The 19,911-nt window shown below is 40.3% G+C and overlaps 2 protein-coding genes across 2 annotated transcripts; one reads left to right on the top strand and one right to left on the bottom strand.

Annotated features, from left to right (window-relative positions):
* The first annotated feature begins 8,988 nt into the window (after positions 1-8,988).
* On the top strand, positions 8,989-15,288 carry aurka (aurora kinase A). The gene is made up of 9 exons (XM_066646261.1): positions 8,989-9,219; positions 9,814-9,882; positions 10,721-11,042; positions 11,815-11,857; positions 11,981-12,172; positions 12,458-12,596; positions 12,882-13,030; positions 13,182-13,356; positions 14,739-15,288. The coding sequence occupies exons 2-9, from the start codon at positions 9,817-9,819 to the stop codon at positions 14,907-14,909; spliced, it is 1,257 nt and encodes a 418-aa protein (XP_066502358.1). The 5' UTR covers positions 8,989-9,219; positions 9,814-9,816; the 3' UTR covers positions 14,910-15,288.
* A 238-nt stretch (positions 15,289-15,526) lies between these two features.
* LOC136668628 (golgin subfamily A member 6-like protein 22) lies at positions 15,527-19,911 on the bottom strand. Its single transcript, XM_066646260.1, has 2 exons — positions 17,405-19,911; positions 15,527-16,229 (listed from the first exon to the last, which is right to left on the bottom strand). Exons 1-2 carry the CDS (start codon positions 19,902-19,904, stop codon positions 16,006-16,008), a joined length of 2,724 nt encoding a protein of 907 aa, XP_066502357.1. The 5' UTR covers positions 19,905-19,911; the 3' UTR covers positions 15,527-16,005.

Genomic DNA, 19,911 nt, shown 5'->3' with positions numbered 1-19,911 from the left:
ACCTGTGGACAGTTTCACACACTCACCCAGTCACTCACACACTCACACCTGTGGACAGTTTTACACACTCACACTGTCACTCACACACTCACACCTGTGGACAGTTTTACACACTCACACTGTCACTCACACACTCACACCTGTGGACAGTTTCACACACTCACCCAGTCACTCACACACTCACACCTGTGGACAGTTTCACACACTCACACTGTCACTCACGCACTCACCCAGTCACTCACACCTGTGGACAGTTTAACACACTTACACTTTCACTCACACACTCACACCTGTGGACAGTTTCACACACTCACCCAGTCACTCACACACTCACACCTGTGGACAGTTTCACACACTCACCCAGTCACTCACACACTCACACCTGTGGACAGTTTCACACACTCACACTGTCACTCACACACTCACCCAGTCACTCACACCTGTGGACAGTTTAACACACTTACACTTTCACTCACACACTCACACCTGTGTACAGTTTCACACACTCACCCAGTCACTCACACACTCACCCAGTCACTCACACACTCACACCTGTGGACAGTTTCACACACTCACCCAGTCACTCACACACTCACACCTGTGGACAGTTTCACACACTCACCCAGTCACTCACACACTCACCCAGTCACTCACACACTCACACCTGTGGACAGTTTCACACACTCACACACTCACCCAGTCACTCACACACTCACACCTGTGGACAGTTTCACACACTTACACTTTCACTCACACACACACACACCTGTAGACAGTTTCACACACTTACACTTTCACTCACACACTCACCCAGTCACTCACACAGTCACCCACTCACTCACACACTCACCCAGTCACTCACACACTCACCCAGACACTCACACACTCACCCAGTCACTCACACACTCACCCAGACACTCACACACTCACCCAGACACTCACACACTCACCCAGTCACTCACACACTCACCCAGACACTCACACACTCACCCAGACACTCACACACTCACCCAGTCACTCACACACTCACACCTGTGGACAGTTTACACAGAAAGTCCACCAACCAACATGTGTTTTGGGATGAAACTTGAGCATCTGAAGGACACCAATGCAGACACAAAGTGAACACGCCAAATTCCTCACATTGACTGTGTTTTTATGAATTAATTGCATCTGAAACAAAATAGCTTTGTTTGGGGACTAAAAGTCTTTTGATGTCACTTATGCATCAGCATCATATCACTGCAGGTTTAAAACCATAAATGACGTTTTCAAACCAGACGAAGCAGGCCTAGTTTTTCAAAGCAATTGTCAAACTATGTGTCACTGCTATCACAGCAATGGAGAGGCAGTCATTAATGTCAGGCCAAAACTATATCCTTCTCATGAGGTCTTAAAAGAGTCATTTAGACATGTGAGTGACTCCAGTGTTTCAGATAATGGCATAAAATATGATACCTGTTATGTTTCATTGTCATGTGTCTGAGAATGTAAACCATAGAGTTAAATTACAGAATGTGGAGCGGTGTAAAATAGGGCAGAACTAATGGAAATAGAAATGAATACGACCAAAAGTATGTATGGTGTGAGGAAGTACATTTATTTTATTCTCTCAGGCAAAGAGACATGAATCTGTGGCGGGGGCTTATTTTTAATTTGAGCTTCTAAGATGTCTCAGAGGTAACATTTCTGATTTCGGCTCTTGATTGAATACACGAGGCAAATGTTCACATTTGGCTACACCTCAGGGGGCTCTGTGTTAAATGACGAGTGCAGAAGCTGTGTTTTAAGTGCTATAAAGTGCAGTATGTGGGGAGTAAAGCCATTTATGTATGTATCTTTACACTTATATAGCGCCTTTCTAGACACCCAAGGACGCTTTACAATCCACACTGCTCAGAACGCTCAATCCACACACACACAGGTGAGAAGCGGCAGCCAAACGCGCAAAGCGTACTCTCAACCAGGAACGACCGTCCACCTGGAGGACTGCATCGGGCACTAGGGTTTAACCCAGTTATTAGAGAAGCCAATTCACCTACCCTCCATGTTTTTGGACTGTGGGAGGAAACCGGAGCCCCCGGAGAAAACCCACACAGACACAGGGAGAACATGGAAACTCCACCCAGATGGGACTTGAACCCAAGATCCCAGTGCTGGGAGGCGAACGTGCTCACCACTAAGCCACCGTGACGCCACCGTACCACATTTATTTACTCATCTGCAGCTCTTCTCACGCACGTTATGAATTTTAAAAGCGTTTTAAGGTCACGCTGTGTGTTGTGGGAAAACTGAAATGCGACAGATGATGATAAACATTGTTGTGTCCAAGCTCATAGGATTTGAAGTAAAAACACTGTAGAAAATAATCATGGCCACCACAAACACTAGCAATACTGTGATCATGAACTAATTCCAACCGGCCTAATTAATTTAACATTTCAGGTGAGGACTCCTGTGAAGTGACACATCTTGTGCCAACAATAATTGCTTTAAACCCTTCTGGCTAAGTACCTGCATGTGCATATTAACCAGGTGATTGAGCCTGTCACTCAGTCTCAGTCTGGTTCCCAACCTCATTACTGTGTACAATGCATGGTAATATAATACCTTGGTATTTTTCTGTAGAACAGGAGATCGCACATTAAATCCATCTAAATTACATTGTATTTCCCCTTTAACACAGAGACTTCCACTCAACTGTCAAGGAAATGAATTAATACATTTGTCCTCTGGCTTTGTGTCTGTGTTTATGCACAGCACTGGACCGTAACATCTCTCTCTCTCTCTCTCTCTCTCTCTCTCGGTCTTTCTCTTTCTCCCCCCCCCCCCCTTTCTCTCTCTCAATCAACACCTCGCTCTCACCCTAAAATTTCCAGAACCACAAGTACACAAACAGTTAAGGTACCTCACTCATTTCTCACTTCATGAGAACATGAGAAGCCTGTCTCCCCCGTGAATATTTTTATTTTTGTTTTATTGTGTGAAAGAACAACAGAAAGCATGTGAATTGATTACAGTTTTTCTCAGTTGCCAAGACACATTTCCTGAAACCATGCATCCATTTCTTCAAACTGTAAACACAAAACCCAGTACACACACTACATTCACAAAACTTCTGACTCTTCCTGCAAAACCAAACTATTGCCTCAAAACAGTCCACGCAGTGCTCAACACCAAACAGTGTTGTCAAATCAGGCCTCGAGTCGATCACAATGAAAAACAGCACTGGACAGTCATTACACACAACACTGAAAAAAGGAAAACTCAGTGATCGGATCATGAAGCTGTAGAAATAATCTTTATTATTATTTATTATTATTATTATGTACTGTGTCAAATAAATAAATAAATAAATAAATAGATAGATAAATATATGGGGGCACGGTGGCGCAGCAGGTAGTGTCGCAGTCACACAGCTCCAGGGGCCTGGAGGTTGTGGGTTCAATTCCCGCTTCGGGTGACTGTCTGTGAGGAGTGTGGTGTGTTCTCCCCGTGTCCGCGTGGGTTTCCTCTGGGTGCTCCAGTTTCCTCCCACAGTCCAAAAACACACGTTGCAGGTGGATTGGCGACTCGAAAGTGTCCGTAGGTGTGAGTGAATGTGTGTGTGTCTGTGTCACCCTGTGAAGGACTGGCGCCCCCTCCAGGGTGTATTCCCGCTTTGCGCCCGATGATTCCAGGTAGGCTCTGGACCCCCCGTGACCCTAAATTGGATAAGCGGTTACAGATAATGGATGGATGGATATATATATATCAAAGAAATACATTACAACAGAAGTGCAAATAGTATCTACTCTAATGCAGCATTATGTCGACGTGCTGGGTCAGGCCATAGGACTTCATCTACATCACAGGCCACATTCTCCCTGGCCTGGGAAATAACTCCTAGTATGCTGGGTCCATGCTTGGCATGCATTCCACCCCTATGTCATTACAGGCCAGTTCCATGGCCTGCAAGAGATTTTGCAGCAAGAGGGTTGCTGCTCATAAACCTTCCAACACCATGAAGAGAAGAACTCTTCTGTTGGGTTGAGGAAAGGGGAGTATGGTGGAAGAAAAACATTTAGGAAATCTTGGTTGATATAGAACCCTGTGTAGGATTGGCGCCCCCTCCAGGGTGTATTCCTGCCTTGCGCCTAATGTTTCCAGGTAGGCTCTGGACCCACCGCGACCCTGAACTGGATAAGGGTTACAGATAATGAATGAATGAATGGTTGATATAGAACCATTGTCTGACCTGGAAGGGATGGTGAAAACTCAGTGTCCCACACAATGACATGGACAGGATTGTCCTGTCTGTTTATGTTCCTGCTGCTCCAGCCCTAACACAATATCTCAAAGATCACTCAAAAATGCCAAGAGATGTTGAGTGTTGTATGGCCCCGATGTGGGATGATGGTGGCGAACCCCATGATTGCTGATGGCAGCACATAACGTGACATTGCCACCACGCTGGCCAGGGACTGCAACAATGGCTCGTTGGCCAATCACGTTCCTGCCTCTCCTCCTCCATTTGGCGAGACTGAACCCAGCTTCATCCATATAAATATATTCATGTGGACGGTCTGAGGAATCCAGCTGAAACTTTCTCTGCTGTATTTACAGTATTTATATACACGCAGTATGATTACACTTGTCTTTGAGGGACCATGTCAACAATGAGGGTCTCTTGGTGTGAGTTCAACATAGACGTCCTCCCCCGTGATGTGGCAGTCTTGCGATTCTACAAAAGAACATGGCGTAACAAAACATTGCATGCAGCACTAAGCCTACAAATGTTTTAGGAAAATCATGTAATGAAACACCTTTTTACAGATCTGTACTGAGTCGTACTGTTAACATATAAAACAGTTACCTGTTCCCCTCTCTGAATGTTCGGACTATGGTGGACACTGTGACTCTACTCAGGTTGGGCTGAATTTGAATTCCTGCTTCCCTCATAGTCAATCCATGGACAAGAACGTGGTCAATGACGGTTGTCTGTATTTCATCTGAAATCATCATTCTTCGTCTCGTCTCTGCTCTTCTTCCACCTCTTCCCCTTACTCTGCCTCTCTGTTTCTATCCATAATGAAACCTCTACAACCGGGACCCTTGGACTGGCTTATATTGGTTTCTTCACATTATTGGTCACATGTGTGATCAGTTTAGAGTGGCTGTGTTTACACTGTGACACCGTTGCTTTATTTAAGCTTCACTTTTGCTACCTATGCTTACCATTATGCATCCCATGTGCATCAGAGGGCAAAATGTGTTTTAGTGGGTGAAAAGTGCTTAAAGTTCTGACAAATGGGTGACAATTTCAATAAATGGGTTTAGGACACTGAGAATTTGATTCAGACAACAGAGTTTTGTGTTTTAGCAACTGAGAAAAACTGTAAAGAACGACACCTGGCTGATAAAAAAGACAGACAACAACACCCTGTGGAAACTTTCAACCTCATCTCAGTTGTAACACTGTGATATTAAATCTTAGGACTGAGTTTCGGTTTAACATAACGTGACTACTTCAGATGACCTCAAAAGCAGATGGGCTTGGGATCTTGAGGAACAAATTCCAGAAGAAATACAACAGAAAATGATCTGGAGAATGCACTTATTCTCAAATTGTCAGCGGCATTCTGTCAGACAAATTAAGGTGGCACACTGACTTTATTGGAGTAAAGTAAAATGATCTAAAATTTGGCACCATTTTGGCAGTCTATATTCAGCACACTTTCTAAAATATTAGGAATACCAAGAGATTGTTCTCCTTACGCTGCATTATTCTGTGTTCAGAGGTCGAGCTTCAGAATACAGCCAACTAAGATTGATTATGGACAGGAAAAAGAATTCTCCTAAATTATTATTATTATTATTGTTATTATTATTATTATTATTATTATTATTATTGAGAATAGCAGTGAGTTTTAAAGATTAAATATAATATACATTTTAAAAATCTTAATCGTTGTGTATGTGTAAATCAGTAGTTATCTGTAACTAAATAGAGTTCAGATAACGAAGGGTTGAAAAGAAGTTAAAGTTGAAGCACATCTCACAAGAAACATACGGCTGTAAAATGTGAAAAATGACAGGGAACTGGAAAAACTTTTTCATCCAAAGATTTGTATGAAACCTGAAGGCATCTAAAAAGGAGAGAAGCCTCAGCTTCAGAAATAAAATGAATATAGAGCTCTCTCACATATTTAAAACAGATGTGTTTGCAAACAACATACTCTGGTCTTAACCAGACGCAGCAGTGACGTTAGTTAAAGGAGCAAGATGTCAATTACACCACCAAAAATTAGCAAACGAATACAAAATAATGAATGAATGTGAAAGAGTGATAGAGACAGAATGTATATGGTATATAGGCACATATATAAAGCACAAGCGTATAAGTATGTGTATATTATATATCTATACATATATAATACATATGTATTATTTATATATAAATATCGTTTATAAATTTGGCCATAATGTCTCATTTATTTATTGTATTTATTTCCTAATATTGTCAATTATTTTGTAATTATTGTTGCTTTTATTTATTTATTTTGCTTTTAGTGTCCAAAAACAATCCCACAATGCACTGCAAAATGTAATGTGCAACCCATGTATAACAGGTACCCATAATGCACCAATGTGTTTGGTTAAAAAAAAAAAAAACCTGCATGGGTTAGTGTCCAAAATCATCCACTACCCCCCTGAATTCAGTTCCCTATAATAGTGCACTGTATAATGAGGAATCTGGGGAATAGTTAATGAGGAGCCATTTTGGACGCAGCGCAGGACTCTGGAGTACCAGCCTCTTTGATGAAATATTATTTTTTGACATACACTGATCAGCTATGACATTTAGAAACCACCTGCCAAATCCTGTATAGCACTGTGCTTTCTCTACATGATGTGCACGATATTTGATTCATAAGACTGGCCACTTTCTTCCATTGCTCTGTATACAGATCAAATGCTCACATGCACAGTGTGGGTGCCCTACATTCTAAACACTACACACCATAAGACTTATTGTTTTTGAGATGCTCTGATGCTTTGACTATCATAACTGGACCCATGTCAGGGTCAGTTTGTAAACTTTTTTTCTGGTTCCAATATCAAATTCAAGATCTGACTGTTTACTTGCTGCATAGACCCCACCCCTTGACCCCTAATTAGCATTAGCCACTTCATATAGAAGCGGTTTTAATGTTAAGGCTCGTTGGTATATAATGAATAAGTGTACATTGAATTAAAATTCTGTTAATTGTCTGCTTATATATATATATATATATTATTTGCAACTGCATTATTATCCGTTTAACTGGTAATACATCCACATTCATGCGATCCAGATGAATGAAAAAACTATTGGATGGGTTTCATTACGTCTAAGACCAGGTGGCGGTAGAGGGCAATATCTGACTCTGTGCTTACTCATTTTGGCGCGAGTAAGTCTGAATGGTAGTGATGGGAATTTTGGCTCTTTTTGGGGAGCCGGCTCTTTTGGCTCGGCTCTACATAAAGAGCCGGCTCTTTCGGCTCCTAAATGGCTCTTTGTTTTACCACTTTTCCACTGGTACAGAACAATGTTACCTACATTTTACATGACTGTATGGACAAAATATTATTGTTCAATATTAAAAATAATAAATAGTGTTGCAATGACCTATTGTTTTTATGGCTGTCTTGTAATAACTCACTGATTGCACTCACACATTCAATTGTATAAATAACTGGATTTTTATTTAAACACCTTAATAAAAAATCACTTGTAAATTCTGAAATATAGCCAATGGAACCCAAAAGGTAGGTATTACAAAATAGCTTATTAAATTAAATAATCATCCATTTCTGGGTAATAATATAAACAAATACTCTGCAAATTGCAAAACAGCAGCATTCAACGGTAGTGAATAAAACAACCACAACTGTCAACAAACATTTAACTGATTTAACGTTTTCTTCAACTATTTTTGGAAGGCAGATTGGCATTCAGGAAAACCAAGTGTCTCAGCTCGGAGGGTTGGAGGGTTGGAGCTTGCTTGTTGTTCTCTGATTGGTTGAATGACAAGCCTTAGAAAAAAATGGCTCGGTCTTAGACGGGAATCGGCTCTCATCGTTCACTTACAAGAGCCGGCTCTTTGAACCGGTTCGTTCGCGACCGACACATCACTACTGAATGGCAAATGTCACAGTGCTCGGTTTGATTCTACAAGTCAGTTTTTGTAATTCATATAGTGCAGTATTTAGTGATTTTGGAGGCATTTGAAATTTTGCCTCATGGAATGATTCACTTTTACAGGTCTCTTGCTAAATGTTTTAACCCTAGACAGACATATTATCTTGACAACAAATGGTAGTTTTTTAACTTAAACATATATATATATATATATATATATATATATTTTTTTTTTTTTAAACGTTGATATAGTATAAAGGCCTTCTTTATTGTGTCCCTATTATGAATTAATTTTGTATATTTCCTAACACCTGTCTGATTGGTGAGAACCGCACCCAAAGTGTAACATGTATGAATTGAAAGATGATCAGATCACTATCAAGTGCAATATCACATTTCTGCTGTTTACCCCGAGTTTCGCATGATGTCTTTTAGTTTGAAATGTGCAGCCATTAACACGGGCACTTTTATTTTGACTAATCTGTCAGCAACCGTTGCTGTTGTCACGTGATTATCTGCGTTTTTCTTTTATTATATTTTTCTTCGTTGTTTTTCGCCTTTTTTATATGTATTTATTCGTTTTTTAAACGTTTGTTTTATATTGTTATGAATAAACGATATATGTTTAGCACTTTTTGGTTTTGTTTTTTTTTATCCCGCCCTCAGCGCCGTTAGACCAATGAGAAGTGGCAAAACGTTAAATGCTTTGTCGTCATGCGAATGGATGCCCAAAAGCCAATGGGAGACGAGCACTGGTGGAGAACTGACCAATCAGATGTGCCGCTACGTTAAATCCATTTAAAAGGGGGAGATTTGAAATTAAACAACTTTTATTGGTCAGAGCGAGTGCTCAGAGGTGAAGAAGAGTTCAGTTACGGAGACCTAAACTCGGTTTTTCGACTTTTTATGATTTAAATGAGTTATTAAATACTGTGTAAGATCAGAATCTCTTTGAGCCTTTGGTAGCAGTCTGCTTAGATTTGATATCGAGGTTTAACCGCTGTTGTAACGGTGGCAGAGATAGAAACTGACTGCGGGGGAACTGAAATAATTTGGTGAGTTAATATTCAAAATTAACTAATTAATGTTAAATCAATTTCTATGTCTGTGTGGCAGTATTCTTAGCGTTTTTAAATGCATATACGTTTATTCGTTTAATATAGTATTTTCGAATAAATTGAGCATTGTTTCGAAGGCAGTCTCTAACGATACCGTAGCTAGCTATAGCTTAGTGCTTTGCTAAAGGAACAGAAAGTGTATGCATTTGAAGTATGTTCACGTAAATGAAATACTTAACTCTTTCAAAAGGCAGAAATGCATGGTTCTGCTCAGCTATTGGGTAAGGTTTTATGAAACCTTTTTATAGACAGACTCGTGTTCTAACACATTGGACAAAGCTAGCTAGCTAAATGTTGGGCATCCGTTATTTCTGGTTAGGTTTTTAACGTTTAGTTCTCTCTGATGTCTCTTACATAATCTCGAGCTGTTTTAAAAATGTGTATTAAAACTAACTTTTATTGCAGTATGAACTATTTGAATACAGGCTCTTGGTAAAATTGCTAAAAGTTAAACCGTTCTGTTTGACTTTTGGTTTTCACTTTGTCTCTTTTTAAAGCCATGGTTTATAACCGTCATGCTTTTCTGTGTAGAATATGGACTCTGCTGCCAGAATCAGATCCTCTAAAGACCAGATCATGCGGAATGCAGGCAGTGAAAAGGTAAATGTATTTCAGGAACACCAAAATAAAGTCACACTGCACTCCTTAGGCTTTCTGGATGTATTCTGGCCTTAAAAGTTCTGAATTAATATTAATACCCCATATAATACCCCATAATAACCCCATTTCCACAACAATAGAATCTTCTCCCATATGCAATGCACCCATGACCCATGATAACCCATGATAGGTTAAAATCTATCAGAAATTCCTCTGACCACAGCCCTTTTTTTTGACCATCTGCAAGGATTAATATCACATTCTGTTTGTTTATTTATTTATTTTAATAGTAGCTGCAATTACTGAGGAATATACACTGATCAGCTAAAATATTAAATACTGTCAGATTCAGTTCTTTACATTGTATTTGAAGCAGGAAATACATGTAAGCAAAGGATCTTTGTGACTATAATAGTGGTCCCCACACGTGAGGATGACACATGGGAATCCAAGGCTCACTGTGTGTGGAGAGCTAATGCTAGTCTGGCTGGTTTGGTCCAACGGAAGAGCTACCGTAGCTCACATTGATATTGCAATATTTGTAACTTATGGTAGATTTTCTGTGGAGTCTGAACAGACACGTTAGCATTTGCTCCTTTTACGTATCAGTGAGTCTTGGGTACACACAAACCTGTTGCTGAATCACTAGTTGTCCACTGTACCTGTTATTCTAAGCTTTGAGAATATAAATAGCGTACTGTTGGTTGCACTGAACATATTGTTTCACATATCACAAGCTGCATGGTCCCTTTGTGCATATAAATTGTTTGTCGGCATTATATAAACTAAAATATTGGTTTTATTGGTTTAAATTGTCTTCTCTCCTCTTGTTGTCCAGGTTTTGAGTGATGGACCAAAAAGGGTTCCTGTTGCTCAGTTCTGTCAGAAGTCAGCGTCTACGGCAAGCCACACTCAAGTTCTTGGTCTGTCTCAGGGTCCACAACGTGTGCAGAGGCCACGGAGCCAACATAAACCAGCACTTAATGGGCCTCCTCTAAAACATGCTCCTAGTGGAGATCAAAACATCAACCCAGCTCAACCTCAGCCTGCAGTGCCCCCTCACACTCAGCCTAAACCGCAGCTCCAGAGTCAGCCCAAGCCCTGCACTGTTCCAGAGCCTGTCAAAGCTGCTGAAACAAGCAAACAGGATAAACCTAGTGGTATGTGATTAACATGGGCATACTCTTAATTAATCTGTAAACCTCGTCAGCTTCTGTAGTAACCCAACCTCAGTACAAACACTAACAGAGGAGCACATACTCTAACAGACTGATCATCTTCATTGTGCCCAAGAGAGATGAGGGCAATACTAACTGCATTAAGCTGAGTAATGAGTCAACTTGGAGCATGCAGTTTATTGGTAATTGTGCTTTTAAAAATGATATTTTATGTTTATTGATGTGGGTAATATATTCAGTGAATAAAACCCGTCTTAAGGACTGCCAATTAGATGTAAATATGTCCATCTTCATTTAGCTCCCCCTCCTGGCCTTACTTAACCTTAATAATTTCATATTCTGAGGCTAGAAATGTGGTGTGCTCTCATCGCCTTGATTGTTTGGTGTAAATTGGTCAAGATAACTGTCTTATGTGAGTCTTTTACTCATCTTGGTGTTCCAGTAAAACCAACAGTGTTTAGTCTGGAATATTTTCTTCTGGGACATGCAATAGTCAGTCTGTGGACCATTAGTTTAGGTGTGAAGGTGCATCTGAAAATACTCTTTGGGGGTTGGTGGGGTGGGATAAAAGAAAAAAATGTTTAATATATGGTAAGCATAAAGGTATTTATTTATTTTTTACGAAACGTGTCTATATCATGATCTACCCCATGTGCCATTGCTGTAACACTCAGTTTTCTATTGGTGATGGCCTCCTAAAGTTTTACAAACAAATAAAACAGTCATACTTAAAGATGCTTTTGTTTTTTCACAGAAACCCTTGCCAATGCATTGGTCAGTTCATCCGGTAATGCCAAGTAAGTAATTTTGAATGCACAATGGATTCATTGCTATAATAAGTGCAGTTTCTTCAAGAAGCATTGACAGACGTGGGGTATTTGGAATAGCTTGCTTTATCATTAATGTTCATTCTGCCTCAGGAAGCCATGGAGCTTGGAGAACTTTGACATCGGTAGGGCGCTTGGGAAAGGCAAGTTCGGCAGTGTGTACCTGGCCAGGGAGCGACAAACTAAGTTTATACTAGCCCTGAAGGTGCTGTTTAAGAAGCAGTTGGAGAAAGCCGGTGTGGAACACCAACTGCGGAGGGAGGTGGAGATCCAGTCTCATCTCAGGTGTGTGTTTTTTAAATATGCATTGCCTGCTTTTTGTTGAGTTGTGTAGAATTATCAAAAATAATTTGAAACAAATGTTAAATGGTTGAATTAAATGGTTAATTTCTTCGGTGTGGTGCACAAATTGTGAAAGATCTCTACTGCAGTCAGTATTTCTGACTACTGTTTTTGGATAACTCTGTAATGAGAACCAGCTCTCTGTGGTGGCTCACACAATAAGGGAAATTTATTTAAACTCTTCTTCCTTTTTCCTCGCCATCTCGTTCATGCCGTTGGACCAAGCAGGCATCCAAACATCCTGCGATTGTATGGCTACTTTCACGACCCTGCACGTGTGTATCTCATCCTGGAGTTTGCTCCCAAAGGAGAGCTATATGGAGAGCTGCAGCGCTGTGGGACTTTTGATGATCGGCGCAGTGCCACCGTAAGAAATTTGTCTTGTTTTACACCATAACCATTTAGACACAATCTTATTGACTGTACTGAGAGAAACTTGAGGTTGTGCTATTATAGTTCATTTCAAACATGCTGTAATATCATCTAGACATTGCATTTGAGTTGCTCTTTTATTCCTTTGAATTGTCATGGGTTTTCAGCAATGTCTAGAAATTTGTATTTAAGATTTTTAGTTCTCCATCAGTCAAGTCTTTATTTGGACAATGGGGGAAAAAAAAAAATTGTTTTAAAGGTTTGCTTGTGTCTTTTGCAGTATATAATGGAACTTGCTGATGCCCTGTACTACTGCCATTCAAAGAAAGTGATCCACAGAGACATTAAGCCTGAGAATCTATTGCTGGGGGCCAATGGAGAGCTGAAGATTGCTGATTTTGGATGGTCAGTCCACACACCATCATCCAGGTATGTCTTATGCTTGCTTTTTTTTTTTTTTTTTTTTTATCACAGAACTTAAAATATTCTGTATGTGCCTATTGCAGAGCTCTATTCTGAGCATGCTGAAATGTGTATAATTGAGGAGAATATTTTTTTTTTCCTCTATTTAAACGGACAGGAGGTCAACGTTATGTGGCACGCTGGACTACCTTCCTCCAGAGATGATTGAGGGCAAGACCCATGATGAGAAAGTTGATCTCTGGAGTTTAGGAGTACTCTGCTATGAATTTTTGGTTGGGCGCCCACCTTTTGAAACAAAGAGCCATGAAGAAACTTATAGGAAGATCTCCAGAGTAAGTTTGAAGAATTGTAAGGATTAAAGGAACCTTGTGTAGTAAAACAAGTAGGCTGTAGTATAATGGGTGTACTCTAAATTAACTCTTAATTTATGGTAATTCCAATGTATTATTGTTTACAGGTGTTACCACTTGGGGATCCTTTTTAAAGATTCATCTGTGAACCCTTCACATTTCAAAAACCTTATGATTTTAGTCCTAGATTTTTGGTAACCTATGTATGGGAAGTTGAGGTAGTTTGCTGAAGGCAGGTTAAACCTTGTCATGGGCTGTTTTCTCTTCAGTGAAGATTCCTCTGTAATCCATGACAAGGGTTAAACGGTTTCAGAAACAAGTGTCTGCTTTATGTCCTGAATGCTGATTTATTAATGGTATGGATTTTTAAACTTTAAAGCCCCCTGGGAATCCATTTTTAATTTTTATTTTTTTGTATAATTCTAAACTTGGGTGTTATGTGAAATGTTCAGCAAAGTTTAAATGAAAAACACAAAACTAAAAATGATAAATCTCTCCTCTAAAATGGCCAGTACTGCTTTCCTCTCGATGTAGAATGAGCAGTCCTAAAAGTGGGTAATGCTTATGTCACTTACTCTGACCAATCATAAGGCTACCATAGCCATGCCTCCTCTCAGAGACTAAGACTGGTGAGCTAGTAAACGAGTAAATTATATACATAAATGTTTCAAAATGACTTCCCATGGGCTTTAAATATCTTGACAAAAGCTTGAGTAATTGCCTCAGAGCTGTTTTTCATTGTTTGAAATTCTTGTCCATGCTGTTTGACTCATCAGTTGAGAACTACTTGGGTTTTAGTTTGATTCTAGCTTCAGCTTTTCACACACTTGACCCTATACCTCCATTGTGCCTAGGGTTAGGAGATACAATTCCTGTTAGAATAGAGGGTTTGTCGTATACAACCCTTTGAAAGAGATTTGAGGCACACTCCCAACAGTGTTGTGACCAAACACTGGCTGTGCAAGTAATCAAGCCCCACAAATGGCAGTATTCTTTCCTTTAAAAACAATGATTAAACATTTCATTATCTTAGTTTAATATGGTTGCAATGTATTGACCCTTCACAACGAGCATAAAACCATGGTAGTTTCCAGTTCTGCTTTAAATGGTGAAGCATCTGTACATTGTAGCACCTGATGCTACTGCAAAGGTGCTCCTGGAAGGTTCTATAAAAAACTGCCAAATAAAGGGTAATTTATGTTAAGTACAGATGTGAATACGGATGGGAGATGAAATGAACTTTTATGAAGCTGCCTCCTCACAGATGGCTGAATGTTGGGTGCTTAATATATTCTTGTAAAATACTTTTAAAAATAATGTTCAAAATAATTTTGAACATGTCTTTAATTTCTATCCTTGTGCAGGTTGAGTTCACCTATGCAGCCCATGTGAGTGAGGGGAGCAGAGATCTGATCAACAGGCTTCTGAAACACAACCCCATGCATAGGCTTCCAATCCAGGGAGTACTGAGTCACTACTGGGTTGTGGAAAATGCCACCAAAAAGCCTACAACATTCACACCAACTGAACAATGAGAATATTGCTAGTTGTCTGCTGTGGTTGCAGTTACCGGGCGGAAACTGAAACTACGGATTATTGCTGCATTTTGGCAGGAATCCTGAGCTTGGCTGCACCGGTTTTAGAAACTGCATTTTCACTTGCTTCCTGTGCCACTCTTGCTCCCTCTATTTTGTAAATATTTAACTGTTCACAATTATGTAATTTACCTGTTATTACTTGAACCAATAAATGTTTTACCATAGAGAAAGTTGTTGGTTATGATGAGGGAGACTCTTAACAATTTGCTTATATATTTGCTCAGTAAAATCTTGGCAAACTTGATTGGAATCGAGGGGCTGGTTGCAGCTTTTCTGAAAACATTGTGTTCCTTCCCCAAATAAGTGCAATAGTCTGCTTAAAGGGCCAGGTGCTTTTTTTGGGGTGTTTTTTAATATATATAAACTTTCTTTTATAAAGCCAAAGTTTATTGCCAATATAAATAAAAAAGTGAAACACTTAAAGCATTTAATCTCATCTCGTAATTTCTCCTCTATCTCCTTGTAATCACTGTTTAAAAATTATTTTGGTTGTTGAGTTAGTGTATATCATAGGTGATCTGGATTACTTGCAAAGTCCCTATCAGAGGTTGGTTAAGACAGAAGAAGCACAACTTCCTGAGTGCTGTTTTATTTGTGTATTCTCACACTTTTACAATGAGACTTGATGTAAGGTAATGCACACAAGTGCCAAATATTTATCTTTAGTACAAACAAGTTTTGTCTTTAAGTTAAATTAAGAATGATGGGTGTGTTTTGGAACTACTGTGTTGTATATGTTGCACAATAATGAAAACAAAGTAAGAAAAAGCTTGCAGAATGATGCGGTTTATGGAAGTATATGTGCAGGCTTCAAGATGGCAGGTACGTTACAACACCCATGGAACTGGATTTTATCCTGTGCAGTAAGACCTGGAAAATGGTCATGTGTTGAGATTAGAGAATGGTTAATGCTGTTGGCTCTGTGTTGATTTGATCATAAATGGCATTTTGGGGTTTTCATGAGGATGTTGCTTTGCTTCTCTTCTAATTTCTCTTCATTGACCAAGTCAACATGAGCTCCATCTCCATTCACTTAGGTCTTATTGTCTGAATCTGTGATGGTGTCCATCACTTTAACGTTAATTTCACTTGCTGGAAAAAACATCTCTTCTGTTGCTTCCTCCACATCGTCTAAGTTATATCCAGGTTTGTCTTCCTCCTCAAATCTGGCTTTATCTTCGGCTGACAGTGAAAATGCTTCTTGTCCGTCCTCTACATCACACATCTCTTGGTTTGAGTCAGTGCTGGTTACAAAGTCTGTGAAGTAAACCCAAAAAATTCAATGACATGTATCAGGAAATGGTTCAGGTCCTACAACCTGATTTGCTAACTCACTGAATCAACTGAAATCCTGTAATAATCCACAGGATTATTCAAATTATTATGGAAAAAGTAAAAAAAAATTTGACAACCATAACGAATACAATTGTTTTGAGTAGCCTTGTTTTATATCAGATTATTATCTAATAGTTTTTTTTTTTTTTTGTATGCTAGCATGCTAACCCATGGCTATTATTAACTCTTGGTGGTTGTTAGCTTAGCTATGCTAAGTTGTGGCTCTTTTGTGTGTTTTGGTCACCATGAAACCACTAGGTTGTCTGAAACAGAAGGGTGCAACTTCACCCAAGTCTTCTAAGCCAGGCCAGTGGCTTAGAAGACTTGTTTTTACATTAAAGTGTTTCTAACTGAGATGCATTAGAGACGGGCTTTAAATGCAGAAAAATTTCAACAGGTAACTGGGACACAGGTACACCTACAGGGCTCGCCAAATTAATTACAACTTTATAGATATTGGCATAGAAAATAGGCAGCGTTTATACAAACATTGACTTCAGACAACTTTTGCCTTCTGCCCTCAGAATACTGCCTTAGTAGACAGCATTTCATTAATTGCAGACACAGCATTAGATTGCATTCACTACCCTCCTGAATTCTGTTCACTGTTATTACACTGTATGTGGACTATAATATGGGGCCAAGTTGAACAAGCCTCAAGTTATGTATAAAAAGTAGAGTATGTAAAGTGCACGTTAGGGGTCGTCCTTCTGAAAGTCATGAGTCTAATAGAGTAATCTGGGTAATTTTCATTTATTCATTGATCGTCTGTAACCATTTGTCTAGTTCAGGGTTGCGGTGGGTCCGGAGCCTACCCGGAATCAATCGGTGCAAGGAACACACCCTGGACAGGGCCTGGGAAATCTCCAAAGAGGTGGTAAATTACAGAACAAACTTTGTGATAAATGGGCTAAAATATTCAGAGGCAGGACAAACTGTCAAGAACAGGCACAACTAGTATAACTCGGATCTACAATGTGATAAGAAAATGACTTTCTTTTCTCTTTTGGTGGTGCATCTCCTGATCTCCTTTACAAAAAAAGAAAAAAAAAGCCCATGCAGTATACACCAGTAATTTCTTTTTACAGTAATATTACCTTTGTCTTTATCATTAGCATCCTCAGTCTCCAGTTGTCCAATTCCTTCTGTGTAAATGGGACGTGTCTTGAGCTCTGCAGTGTGCCACTCAGCCGGTTCATAGTCCAAGTCATCCATTTCACTGTCTTCCCCCCGGGATTCACATTCCCCTTCGTCCTCTTTGTCTCCCTCCTTCACTTCTTCTGTTTCAAAGACTTCATCCAAGTAGCTGCTAGAAACGTTGGACTCAACAAATTCTGGGCTGGTTTTAGACACATTTAATGAAGCTTCTGAACCTTTCTCATCAGAAGCAGAAGACAAGGATGTTTGAAGGCAAGTAGTGAGGGATTTTAGAATGGAGGCAGCCATAGTTTCTGCCAAAGTTACAGATGAGACTGAAACAGCTGGATCTACTTCAGTGGTCAAGCCCTCTGAAGTGGAGATATTCTTATTTTGTTTGGGACATTCGGCAGCGACTGGCTCTACATCTTTAAAATTTGTTACAAGTTCTTCAGAAGCAGTGCCATCAGACGTGTCTTCTGATTCTCGGACAGTCTCATAATGACAACAGGTATTCACAGGTCTAACCGGCAGAACCTCCAACATGAAAACCTCTGCTAACTCTTCTTTCTTTATTTCATCAGCACTTATATATACCGTCATTTCAGCTTGTCCTGGCTTGTCGTTTTGCTCCTCACGTTTTCTCTCATCGAGTGGATCTTCATCGGCAAACTCAATGGCACTCAGCGCATCCAACTGTTCTTCTATTGCTGCTTCTTCTTGATCCATTTCTGATCCAGCTTTTCTCCCAGTCTCTACTTTCATACTGTTTTCTGCATTCAACACGGATTCTGACTTTGTTTGGCTTTCTTCTTCTACTTTGTCTGCCATCCTTTCAAGTGTCTCACCCTCTTCAGCTGCCTCTTCAACTTCTTCCACCTGATCGTTTACCTTCGCTTCTCTCTTACTTCTCTCACCCTCAGTGTTCTTCGTCTCATTGTTCATCTCATCTTTTGGTGAATCCTCTCTTTCAACAGTTTCCTCAACGTCCATCACCTCCTCTATGCAGTCTTTCTCAGACTCTGACTTTGTTTGGCTTCCTGTTTCTCTTTCCTGCCCTGCATGGGTTCCCTCCTCTTTGTCCTCCTTCCTTCCTGCCTCTTGTCCTTCTACAATCTGTCTCTCTTCCTCATTAAGTTCAGTGTTTTTTGCCTCGTCCTTCTCTTCTTCTGGTTCCTCCCATTCAGCATTTTTCTCAACCACTGTAATGTCTTCTTTCTGCCCCATCTTTCTTTCACATTCTCCTTCACTTTCCTTCTCTCTTTCTTCCTCCATGTTTCCTGCAGTTCTTGCTGACATCTCCTCTACACACAACTCACCTTCCTCTCCATCCTCTTTCTCCACTTCTTTTTCTCTTTCATCTCTCACATCTTCTCTTGTCTCTCCATATGTCGATTCTTTCAGTCTCTGTGCCTCTTCATTTTCCCCTTCTTTCTGGTCATTTATCTCTTCAGTGGCTTCTATCTCCGCTGCTGTTTCTGTCTCTTGATTTTTCCTCTCACCATCCTTGCCATCTTTCACTTTGTTGTCATTCTCTTCTTCTTTCTCATCCCTTGTTTCTCCCTCTCTCATCGCTCCATCTTCTACATCTGTGAATATCATAGAGGCTTGAGCGCCAGTCAATTCCTCCTCCTTGTTTTCTCCGTCATGTCTTTCTCCTTTTTCTTTGCTCTCAATCTTCTCACTTCTCTCTCCATTTTTCTCCTCCCTTGCTCTGTCCCCTTCCTCAACTACCTTTCCATTTTTCTCCTCCCTTGTTTTGTCCTCTTCCTCTCCAATTCCTGCATACGTCTGATCACTCAGTTTGTCCTCTTCCTCAATCATCTCTCCATCCTTTTTTTCAATTGCTTTGTCCCCTTCTCCCATTTCTGCGTCTTTCTGCTCATCCACTTTGTTCTCTACCTCAAACAACTCTTCATTCTTCCATCCACTCACTTTGAACTCTTCTCCTCCCTCTTCCATCTCTCCATTATTCTCCTCACTCGGTTTGTTCACTTCCTCTTCCTCAATAATCTCTCCATCTTTCTCTTCCCTTGCTTTTTCTCTTGCTTTGCACTCTTCCTCTCCGTCTCCCTCATCCCTCTGTTCAGTTGTGTAGTCCTCTTCCTCCTCCTCTCTCATATCTGCATCCTTCTCCTCTCTTGCTTCATCCTCTTCCTCTCCCATCTCGCCATCCTTCTGCCCCCTCATTTTGTCCTCTACCTCTCCCATCTCTCCATCCTTCTGCCCGCTCATTTTGTCCTCTACCTCTTCCATTTCTCCATCCTTCTGCCCTCTCATTTTGTCCTCTACCTCTTCCATTTCTCCATCCTTCTGCCCTCTCATTTTGTCCTCTACCTCTTCCATCTCTCCATCCTTCTGCCCCCTCATTTTGTCCTCTTCCTCTCCCATCTCTCCATCCTTCTGCCCCCTCATTTTGTCCTCTACCTCTTCCATTTCTCCATCCTTCTGCCCCCTCATTTTGTCC

Source organism: Hoplias malabaricus, chromosome 15 (assembly GCF_029633855.1).
Source record: "Hoplias malabaricus isolate fHopMal1 chromosome 15, fHopMal1.hap1, whole genome shotgun sequence".
NCBI classification, from domain to species: domain Eukaryota; kingdom Metazoa; phylum Chordata; class Actinopteri; order Characiformes; family Erythrinidae; genus Hoplias; species Hoplias malabaricus.
This window is presented reverse-complemented; position numbering and strand designations above follow the sequence as displayed.

Bases quoted from the DNA above. Each gene is read 5' to 3' on its own strand.
- LOC136668628 (XM_066646260.1), bottom strand. From the start codon at position 19,904: ATGAGGGGGCAGAAGGATGGAGAAATGGAAGAGGTAGAGGACAAAATG. The intron at 16,230-17,404 runs GTAATATTACTG...TTTACTTCACAG, and splicing joins TGCTAATGATAAAGACAAAG to ACTTTGTAACCAGCACTGAC.
- aurka (XM_066646261.1), top strand. From the start codon at position 9,817: ATGGACTCTGCTGCCAGAATCAGATCCTCTAAAGACCAGATCATGCGG. The intron at 12,173-12,457 runs GTGTGTGTTTTT...TGGACCAAGCAG, and splicing joins GAGATCCAGTCTCATCTCAG to GCATCCAAACATCCTGCGAT. The intron at 12,597-12,881 runs GTAAGAAATTTG...TGTCTTTTGCAG, and splicing joins ATGATCGGCGCAGTGCCACC to TATATAATGGAACTTGCTGA.